This window comes from Tursiops truncatus, chromosome 8, assembly GCF_011762595.2.
Source record: "Tursiops truncatus isolate mTurTru1 chromosome 8, mTurTru1.mat.Y, whole genome shotgun sequence".
NCBI classification, from domain to species: Eukaryota; Metazoa; Chordata; class Mammalia; order Artiodactyla; family Delphinidae; genus Tursiops; species Tursiops truncatus.
The window spans coordinates 106,200,840-106,211,802 of NC_047041.1; the positions used below are offsets into that span (position 1 = coordinate 106,200,840).

Genomic DNA, 10,963 nt, shown 5'->3' on the forward strand with positions numbered 1-10,963 from the left:
GCGCTGGGAAATGTATCATGTGGTTACGTGGGCCAGGGTTTGGGGTGGTGGCCCGATTTCCTCGTTTTAATGAGGGCATTGGGATCTCCAGTCACCGTAAGTGAAGCAGTGATCATTGAACTGATAAATTGCTCTCAGCGGGTATTTGTCGAGTGAATGAATGAGTCAGTGCAGCGCAGCACTGACCGCGGTGAGGCAGCATGAGCGTGGTTGGCCTCAGGGCTGAGCGCCTTGGTGATTGCAGCCTGCGGACCACCAGGGAGAGTGGCTTGGAGTTCACTCCTCTTGGGTGGTTTGAGACGGTTTGGGAAATTGTTTTATTCTTGATTGAAACAGTTATCCTTATTCACTGAACCAAGTACTTATCCTGATGAATCTCCCTGTGTGAGTAATACAGAACTCTCTTAAAATCCTGCTAGGCTGAAATGGCCAGAGTAATGTAGCTTGTTTCCCACGGCCAGGCCATCGGGTGAGAAGGCCTGCCTTTCCAGGCATGTCCTTGAGCAGACGCTGTTCAGACACTGCCAGGGCTCACCCGTTGGTCCAGGGCGATTCGGAGTGCTGTCCCCACCCGGGGCCGCTCAGCACACTGGGAACATTGTGTCTTGCTCCGGTCACCAGTGTTTGCGGCAGCCACCTGCTTGCTTTCTCCAACTTGTCCCACTCGCTTAGCTAGTTGTCTTGAGAATTCCGGCGCCTGAGTGGGTGGCTTCCTGTGCGCTGTGGGGTCTGCGACGGGGCAGCAGGTGACAAGCCCTTGAGCGGGCGTGGTCACGGGAAGAATGTTGGAGGACCCCTGCGAAACGTCTGGGGGTTAAAGCTGTGCAGCTCCGGGAGCTGCCGCGCTGACAGCCTGCCTGGCGGGGCCCTCCGCCTTCACTGGCCTTCGCGTGAGCTCACCGTGTGCCGAGTGCTCGCTCACAGGTTGTTAAGTTGTTTTGGGGTTAAGCGCAGAGCTGTGATTTGCTTGCTGGACACACGTGTGACCAGTTTTTCTCATGGAGTGTGTACCCCCGTGATCACGGTCTTGTCCCTGTAGGTGTACCATTGACTGGAAGAAAGGAAAAAATGTAACAGTCAAAACCATCAAGAAAAAGCAGAAACATAAGGGCCGAGGCACCGTCAGAACAATCACCAAACAAGTCCCCAACGATTCCTTTTTCAACTTCTTCAGTCCGCTGAAAGGTGAGTGGGCTGGGTGGTGACTCCAGGTTACACACAGAATGACTGTTAACATCAGGAAGGTGGTTCTGGTCCTCTGGCGAGCGTTGGGGGGCGGAGCCGTGGCTGTGCGGGCGGGCCCACGGGTGCCTGTCCTGGCAGGAGGGTGAGCCTGGGCAGCTGGCGGAGCTGCATGCCCCCGCCCCCAGGGGGAGGGCTCCTCGTGGCTGCTCTGCTCCCACCCTACAGCCTGCAGGGCATCGGCCCACCCCTCCCTCTCCCCGCCCTCTCAGGTGGGTTTTTGGTTTTTTCTTCGAGCCTTGGTGTAGAGCTCAGGGGTTTGGGAACTTACATATTGTGACAAACACAGACTTAGGACAGAATCATAGCTTGGACGCTTGTTCTCTGCTCCCTGCTCCCACCCTCCAGTAAAAGAGAGATGGAAGTAGTAATGGCTCAGCCGCTGGTTTTGAGGAAAATTACTTGGAAGTCTTTACATAATTTCCTAATCCTGAGAATTCGAAGACCAGACCCGCTGGCAGCATTAAAATATGGATATGAGGGGAAAACATTTTCTCTTTATTTTCCGTGAACAAAAAACAGTTGGAGATAAATGTCGGCTCTGATCTAGGTCATTGGTGGCCCTTTGGGTTGTTTGTCGGGGCCATGGCGTGGCTTCCGTCTTCACTCTGACTCTTGTGCCGAGTTACCAAGCTGCCCGTCACCAGGCAGTCCATTGTCTTTCACTCTTGTGGCTATTTTCCGTGACTTGTCTTCGAACCTGGAAGATGCCGATGTATATCAGTTTTGGGGACAAGAACAGCCATAAATGTAGTTCTTAAATTTCCTTTTTCGGGAAGATCCCTTTCAGAGCCTCACATATGGGAGGCTTCCTGTGTGAATTCACCGTGAAGCAAAGGGGCTTTGATTCCTAAATTCAGTGGCTTTTTTGGATGTTTTAAATAATAACAATTAAAATGGAATCAAGTGGATTCAAGAATTGGGGGGTGATTTTGGGGGTTCTAAAACTGTATTGTGGTTGCACAAGTCTAAAAATGTATGAGAAGTCATTGGATTGTATACTTAAAGTGGGTGAATTTTATGGTATATCACTATTTTTAAAGTAATTGAATAAACATAATATCAAGCGATATGCTCTATGAAAAGGAATAGAGGATGACAGTGGGGGAGGGGTGATGGAGTGGTCAAGGAAAAAAACCCAAACTGCTGAAATGCTTTTTGAAATGAAGGAAATAAAAGATGGCTAGTCCAGCAACCTGTTTGGCTTTAATCCTACAAACTGGCCCAGAAGTCAGGTGAGGAAGTCCTTGCTGTGATTGTTGCCGCCCCTGAGTCCAGAGGCCCCGAGCCTGCATCTTAAACAGCAGGTGGGGCTCTTACACGCCCAGGCTCGGGCCCCCCACCGCCCACGGGGAGGGGTGCTCACACCAGCACCCGCTCCGCCGTGGCTGAGGTGGCGCGTGCCCCTGTCTGTGCTGGCCACGGAGACAGACCTTGCAGCAGAGGGGCGACAGGGAAGACACAAAGGCAGGGTGAGCCCGGCAAAGGGGACGCGACGCCTGGCGAAGCGCCACTGGGCTTCACTGAGCGTGGTTTTAAGGCTGTGTTTTCCTGGTTCCGTGTTGGGCTGTAGTTCGGCACCGAGGTCTGTAGGGCCGTGGGTGCTGGAACCGAATCTCAGCTCACCTTTTGTGTGGAGCGCGGGCCTCTGCCGTGGGTGTCGGTGAGTGACGTCGCCCTGCGTGCTGCAGTGTTTGCGGGAGGAGCGGCTCCGCACTACCTTCTCCTTCCCCTTCGCAAGCAAGCAGGGATGCAGCTTCCGCCTAGCTGAGATGCAGCGCCTCGGTCGCACTGAGGACTTACAGCCTTAAAGTGCTTCCTGTTTCTCTACCGAAGCGTCGCTTGTAGTTCTGTAGGACACGGGTTAAAACTCCGCTTAAAACAAAAATGCCCTGAACGGCCACAGTCTGGGCAGCCGGTTCACCTTTCCATCTGCTGATGCTTTAAACGTCTGTAAATTCTCTTCTGAAAGTGGCCTTCTCCAGCTGGGCCTGTGAGCATTACTGGGTACTGGCCTTTGGCCCTTGATTGGGGGTGGGGGGAGGGAAGGGGGCCTGGCGGTGCTGGGGCCACAGCTTCAGCCTGCAGCAGGCGGGGGAGTGGGGAGCCGGCCAAGGGGAGGCACAACGCTTAGGCACTTTCTAGTGAGCTGTTCCATTTTATTTGTCAGCTGAGCTTCCTGTGTGGGCCTTAGAAGGCTTTGGTTGTCGATGTAATGCAGATGTGTTCTGTCTTTTTTTCTAGCATCAGGGGATGGAGAATCACTGGTAAGTTGTGTGTCATTATCAAAAAAGTATGTTGTTTTGCTGTTAAGGTCCTTATTTCCTGAGTAGTTTGCTACTTTCTTTTTAATCTGTTCTTACTGCCTAAAAACCAAGGGTGAATTTGTATTCCCTGCACCGTGGGGGTGGGATAGCAGCGCACGTGCCGCGGGTGGACCTGAGGGCAGGCGTCTCCTTGAGCCTCACCCCCGCGCACAGGTGGCTCTGGGCCCTACGCTTTCCTGCCATTTGGCTGCAAGGGTTCCTTTAATGCGGCCTAACCTCAGAGATACCTGTCACCCAGCAGTGCCCGCACTGGGTGCGTTATAAGCCGAGTCACTGGAAGTGGGGGGTCAGGCATGGGCAAGGGAATGTGATGTTTACCCCACTGAAGCAAGTTAGCACTTCGCTTTTCCCCTCAGGATGAAGACTCCGAATTCACGTTAGCCTCCGACTTCGAGATTGGACACTTCTTCCGTGAGCGGATCGTGCCGCGCGCCGTGCTGTACTTCACGGGGGAGGCCATAGAGGACGACGACAACGTAGGTGGCCTGTGGGAGCTGCTGGGGTCAGAGCGGGTGCTGGCTTGGGACGCCCAGCCGAGATTTTCATGACATCCTCCACCAGGTCCACGGGGCACTGCCCTCTGGAGTTTGGAGGAAATAGACTGGGCAGGGAGATGGCAGAGGCGGGAGGAGCAGGTCTCTCTGAGGCATCTGAGCACCACACGCCCGCGTGGGCCCGGCCAGTGACTTGTTTCCAAATGTCCTCTAAGGACCCAGGGGTTCGCTGCTGCACACGAGGTCTGTGGCTTTGGGTGACTTCTGAACACGAGGAAACTCCTGTTCACCAAGCGACGGCCAGCAGAGCCGAGTCGTGCTGGCATGTGGCATATCGACCCCAAAGAAACAGAACCCCACACTCCACAGAAAAACAGCCCGGCTGCGCAGGCCACCTTCCCCTCTGCTTGAAGGAACTCGCCCTCCCACAGTCAGAACTTGGGAGCAGGACCCCTGAGCACAGCCTGGCCAGCTGCCCCGGGCTGTCACCTGAAATGGTTCTCCATCGTGACCAAGGCCCGTTTGCCACGAGCCCTCTTGTTGTGTGGAGATAAAGGTCTGTCCTGTGGCGTGTTGCTGGAAGTGTGCTTAGGTGCTGTTTGCTCCCTTGTGTTGAGTGCTCTGAGGTTCCTTTCTGGCGAGGTCTGTTGTGGCTGCTGGACAGGTCCGAGCTGCTTCGTGCCCTCCTTTGTGCTGAAGGCCCCCACGCAGCGGGAGTGGGCCAGCCCAGGGCGTACTGGCTACATCGCCTGACACTGGTGAGCTGCTCAGGTGCGGCCTGTCCATCCCCGGGCTGGGAGGTACTTGTGGGAATCCGGGAACACGGACACACACAGCACAGCGCAGTTTGGGGTCATCTTAGCGCTCAGGTAGTTGCTCAGACTTAAGTTTTAGGAAATGCTGGTTATGCAGCAAATTCTGGACCAGCGCTGTCCAGCGCACCTTCTGTGATGAGGGAGCTGTGCTCTGCCGCATCTGCTGCAGCAGGACTGGCACCACGTGACGCTGGGAGATGGAAGGTGCGGCCCTTGGCGGCTGGGGAACCAGGGTTTGCATTTATCTGATTTGACCAAAAAAGATCGAGTGGCTACACGCAATGGGAAGCTCAGCTCTAGACCAGTGGTCTCAAGCTTTTTTGATCATACACCCGTCAGTTTAAAAACTTAATTAGCAGCTCATATATATTTATTTATAGTATAGGCAGCATAGCGACTCCTGGTGAGCAATACAGTGTGTTTGCCTGTAACATCCGTGTCCATGCTCATTCGTAATGCCTTTGGTGCAGGTACCGCAGGTGCAGGCACCGCAGGTGCGCAGTGTGGTCCAGGGGCTCACGTCAGCCTGCGTCTGCTGCAGCCCCAGCTCTGCCGGTTCCCACGCTTGGACCGGGGCTGGTGGTCGTCACTCCAGCTGCTCCTCAGGCTCCTGGCAGAGGAGGCTCGGTGGTACTGGGACAGAGATGAGTGCACTGACATCAGACACGCTAGGGACGATGTGGACACTGGGCATCGTTATGGGGTGAAGTGGGCGGAGGAGGAGTCCTGGTTTCGTCTTCCACACTCAGCGTGGGCCACCTCACTCGTCCCACGGGCTGCACACCCCACTGGGAGCCTCTGCTCTGCCCGAGCGTGAGATGCCCACACAGAGCTCGCTCAGAAGACGGGGCCAGGGTGAGATGATGGCCTTAGAACCTCAGAAAATGGGCACTTGAGCCTGTGTGAGACTGGTTCCAGTGCGACCTGAAATGCTGCAGTGAGAGTCTTGTCGACTGCAGGACACTGAAAGGTCTTCTTTGTCAGAGGCCTGGAGGAAAAGGTGCCAAGACACGGTCAGATCCCAGGCCGAGCGCGCCAGGCCCTGCCCGCACTGCGCTCTTCTGAGTTCCCTTTGAGTCGTTGCTGACGAGTGGGGGGGGCGGGGGGCTCCAAGAAGAAAGGGTTATAAGAGAAAGCTTGCTGAACCTTCATGTGTCTGTGTCAATGCAGCCACCAGGGACGAGGGGTATTTCGTTCTGTTTGGCTTTTGACAGCAGTCTGATATTCGGGACTTGGCTGAGAGCCTGGCCAGCAGTGTCTTTGGACACACAAGACATTGAATTGAGACGTTCATTCAGCTACACTGTTGGAGTTTCTCCCATGCACACTTTTTCTGACTTATTTTAAAGATTACACACCAAGATTTTATTGCATTTCTAAATACAGATTAAAGATTTCCCCTTGTCCGAGTTATAAAATGACATTGAAAGTCCAGTATGTGATAAAATTAACGCTACTGGTTTGCTTAGATCAGCCAGTTTCCCAGTTGGACCCAGCGCACACCCAAGCCAACGGTTTCCTTTCTTCACCCCGTCTCCATCCGTAGTCTTCGTTTTGAGTGGTTTTCGGATACCTGGTATCCTATTAACATGGCAGGGCTTGTGAGCAAGCGGCCCCGCAGTTCTGGCCCTGGCTTGGAACAGAGGTGCTGGTGGCAGACTGGCCTCTGCTGAGAGGCCAGGCCACTTCCCGCTCTCCTTAGGCCCTATACCCCTGTGGGCGTTTGACGGGCTGTGTCTGGGTCAGGTTGCCTGGGTCACGCTTTATAAAACCTAAAAACGGGCTTCCCTGGTGGCGCAGTGGTTGAGAGTCTGCCTGCTGATGCAGGGGACACAGGTTCGTGCCCCGGTCCGGGAAGATCCCACGTGCCGCGGAGCGGCTGGGCCCGTGAGCCATGGCCGCTGAGCCTGCGCGTCCGGAGCCTGTGCTCCGCCACGGGAGAGGCCACAGCAGTGAGAGGCCCGCGTACCGCAAAAAAAAAAAACCAAAACCTAAAAACCTGTTTCCTTTCTTTTCAGTTTGAAGAAGGTGAGGAAGGAGAGGAGGAGGTAAGACATGGTTTTCGTGAGACATCATTCCCCGAGGTTGCTTTAGGCCTTCTCTGTTTGAGTGGATGAAGGTTATGAAGTCAGGGGACCACTTTAGACTCGTCTCGTGGGAAGCTGCCTTTGAAGCTTTCAGCCCTATTGAATACTACGGAAAGACACGGCAGATGGGTAGCAGTGTCCAGTTTGACCCTGCAGTTGGCTTATGAAAACGCATCTTAGAAAATAACCATTTAGCAAACCAAATCCACTTTTTCAGCAGTATGTTTATTTCAGGGTTATTTGCTAGAACAAGAAGTGTCCAAAGGAGGGGATTTAAAGAAGTATGGCTAGCAATGATTGTAATTGCTTTCCTTCAAAATCAGAGTATTGCTTTATTTGTGGCTGGTGGATCCACAAGAACTTAAGTCCTGTCTGTTCAACTAGCTCTCACTCCTTTCAATGCAGGAATTAGAAGGTGATGAGGAGGGAGAAGATGAGGACGATGCCGAAATTAACCCCAAGGTTAGTTATTTGGGGCTTCCCACGCCTGTGTATGCTACACTGTGGACCTTTTAAAACACGTTGCCCACTTTGAGGTAGTGGTGTTACAAATATGTACCTGTCATTCTCTAACTAGGAAAGTTAAAATGCACCAGGAAAATACTTGAATGAGGAGCTATTTAGACACCTGGTGTATAATTTGAGTGTTAAGTATGAGTACTAAACTGCTTTCCCAAGCTATATCTTATTTGTATAAACTTGTTCAGTAGAGCAGCTTTACATTCCATAACTTTAATTCTTTTAAGATAATGATTTAACTGACAACATGAATAAACTTTTTTGTTTTGTGTGTTTGTTTTTGGAAAAGGTACAGAGACGGGACTTGGTGGGGGGCTTGTTTTGTTTTGTTAATGATAGGATAATGGAGTTGTAGGCATAATTTTACAATTGTACATGGGCTGAGAATACTCAAAAGACATGTCCCGATAGCTCAGATATTTGAAATAAATTAGGAAGCTTTGCAAAAAACAAAACAACCAATTAGGATGACTGGGCAGTCCCATTAATTTTACGCCTGTCTTGAGTTTTTACTTACGGACTCAGATGAGCGTACATCAGGGACTTTGCCACTTGACACATATTTTAAATACAGAACTGTTCTAACGCTGTCCTGAAGCTGTAATTGCTCACGTGAAATTTATAGTTCACCTGACTCTTAGGACCAAATGTATCACAGGCTGTCAGAATACTAACATTACTTGGCATTGTAGAATCTTTATCTCTATTTAAGTAGATGTTGCTTGTTTGTTTGTTTACCCCCGTTGTGCCTGAAGTGGACCGTGCACTAAGCTGTCGTTGTGTAGCTGGGTCTGATCACTCTGTAGCACCAGATGTTCCTATGAATGCATGCTTACAGCAGTAGTTCCTTCTGGGGAAGAATTCATGGTGGGTTTAAATCCTCACTGTGCCTTATAGATACTGCTCTGGGAGTGGGCTCGGGCATGTTCATGTTTTCAAAGCCAGCCTGTCTGTTGGGGCGGCGCCGTATGGACGGCGCACCTGTGCTCAGTTCCTGAGCTGCGAGCCTAGGGCCCTGCCTTGAGTGGATCGCCCTTCACTGTCGGGTGATGATAGAACCGCGCCGTGCCCAGTCCCAGGTGTCTGTACCTGGCTGTTCTTCTGCGCTTGGGGGGCGCTGACGCACACGTTCACGGTGGGGCTTCTAGAGCAGAGATGGCTGGCTACAGTGCCCACTGCTGGACTCAGGTGCCCTGTCTCTGGTCGCTTGTCTCACTGACAGCGGCTGCTCTGTTCCCCATTTCTTGTTGTTTCCTCCTGTTGTCCGTCCTCTCTCTCCCCTTGCCAAACCTTCTGTCTCCTCTCACGTCTGGGTTTTCTAGAGAATTCTCACCAAGTGATCACAGATAGCTTAACAGAAAGTAGAGACATGTCAGTAGTAAGCCTTCGTGAAGCCTTCGGTCTGTTGTGTTGGTTGGGAGTGGGCGAGGTGCCTGAGGAGGGCCCCTCGGTCAGCCACGTGCAGTCGAAATGCCCTAGTCCTGTCCCCTGGGGTCGTGACGTGACACTTCTGTTCCTCCATGTGCACCTCCTCAGAGGGCGCAGTCACGTCACAGTCTGTACAAGCACAGGAAGATCAGGAAGAAGTGTTGCGGTATTAAAGGTACAGATCTGGGTGTTGAGGTTTCCCATCTCAAGGTCGATATTTTTGCAGCCCTTTGTATCATGAGAAATGGTGGCTCTTTCCTCCTGTATAATTTTGTGCATTTCATTTTCTTTCATGCTGACAGTTCCTTTCAATTTTTTTCCCCATTTAGGTGTAATTTTTGTCTGTTAATCATTCATACGTTTCTAGGTAAGGTGGAATTCCATTCATTCCTAACTTCCAAACTTCTGGTCTGTGCTTTGTAGCAATGCCGTGTTGTCGTGACTCGGTGGAGCGTCCGGGCGCACTCAGCACGTGCTGGCCTGGACGAGGGCTTTCTGAAGAGCAGTGTTTTTGTGCAGGTGTCTGTCGTGTGTGCTTTTAAAACCGACAGAAACCACGTCTGGCTCCTACTTGCTGAGCCCAGTGTTTGTCGCTGACCAAGTAACAGAGATGTAACTGGTGTGAAAGCTTTGTTGGTGATGGGGCTGCCGCCCCCCTCCCCACACCCCCCACACCCCCCACACCCAGGAAGAGGACAGAACAAGAGGGCCCTGGGACCAGGATGCACAGGTCCCCCAGCCATGCTGGCCTCAGCAGGACGAGGTCTGCTGCCTGCTGTGATTCTTCTCGACGTGTGTCTGTTGCTTGTTTATACTTTTTAAATTCAGGTGCTACGCAGACCAATAGATAATAAAGGGGTAACTTTAATGCGCCAGGATCTTCTCTCTCAGAAGCTGCCGGCACCAGGTTTCACATCAGCGCTAGTAAGTCTGTCAAGGTTGCTGAGGAGTGTACTGCTCGAGTAAGAAAAGGACCTGTTGTAGGTCCAGGTGAGCGTTGCAAGTCCCAGGAGCCGCCCTGTCCCCCTCTGGGGGTCATGGGTCCTCGTAGCTCTGCCCCAGTCACGAAGTCCCTCTCGTACGACACCGTCGGCTTATGTGGGGCAACGGAGGAGGGTGCAAACAGGAGAGCCTGTGAGAAGCCAGGGCAGCAGTGTCAGCATCTAGGAGAGAGCAGGGGCTGCCCGCGTTGAGCTAAGCAGGCCAGCGGTGTGGGAGCGGCTCCTGGGAGAGCAGAGCTGTGTCTCTGCACCGCAGAGCCGTGGTCTGGGGGTCTGTGAGCCCCATGCCTTCGCGGGTCCATCTGCATCGCCTTCCTGTCTTACTCGGGTTGCTGGCTTTCTTAGAAGACTAACGGGCAGGTGGGCAGACTTGGGCTAAAGGAAGCATTTTAATTAGATGAAGTGAATGTACACCTGGGATCTTTTCTGTTTTAAAGGGTCAGATCTGATCATTTAGAATTGTGTCTGCTTACTGTCTGATTCCTGCTGCCCTGTGTGTCTGAAGAACGTGTCAGCCAGGCTGGTTTGGCCCGAAGCCCCACTGCTCCCCACCCTGCCCGTGACTGCGAAGCGTCCATAAATGGTCCAGCCTGTACCTCTGGGCGAGGAGGACTCTTCTGTGGCAGAACCACAGCCGTGCCGTCTCGCCTGTGTCGTCAGGCGCCCCGTGGAGGGGGTCGTGTCATGGGCTGTTGGGCAGGTGCTCAGGCCTCAGGCCCCCAGCCCTGAGGCCATGGTGGTGGCGTGTGCTTGCTACCAGCAGTGCAAGCCCTTCTTTTCAGTGCCCGCCCCCACCAGGCAGGGTGTTGACTGTTAGTTTGTGCCTTTGAAGCACCGACTCCCGTCCCTTGACGAGCGGCAGCATGAGAGACTGGGCTTCCAACAGCTTCGTGCCGTGGGGCAGAGGGCGCTCGGGTTAGTGCAGTGTTGCTCTGCCCTCTGTCACGGGCCGGAACTGTGGTGTCCCAGTGATGAAGCTCACATGCGTGGCTCCAGGCTTCTGCGCTGGTGCCAGGCTGGGCTGCACGTGGCCCTCGGGAGGTGGGATGC

The 10,963-nt window shown here is 53.1% G+C and overlaps 1 protein-coding gene across 6 annotated transcripts in view; it reads left to right on the forward strand.

The window, feature by feature from the left end:
• Window positions 1-10,963, forward strand: part of NAP1L4 (nucleosome assembly protein 1 like 4) — a 63,612-nt gene that overhangs the window by 49,809 nt on the left and 2,840 nt on the right. For 4 of the 6 annotated variants that reach the window (XM_033861392.2, XM_033861394.2, XM_033861390.2 and 1 more), the window contains 5 exons: window positions 1,040-1,185; window positions 3,487-3,509; window positions 3,926-4,045; window positions 6,897-6,926; window positions 7,371-7,427. In XM_033861392.2, coding sequence (XP_033717283.1) covers window positions 1,040-1,185; window positions 3,487-3,509; window positions 3,926-4,045; window positions 6,897-6,926; window positions 7,371-7,427 — 376 coding nt within the window. Of the gene's footprint in view, window positions 1-1,039; window positions 1,186-3,486; window positions 3,510-3,925; window positions 4,046-6,896; window positions 6,927-7,370; window positions 7,428-9,241; window positions 9,280-10,963 lie in introns of all 6 variants that reach the window. The other 2 variants (XM_073809351.1, XM_033861391.2) reach the window with 2 other exon arrangements.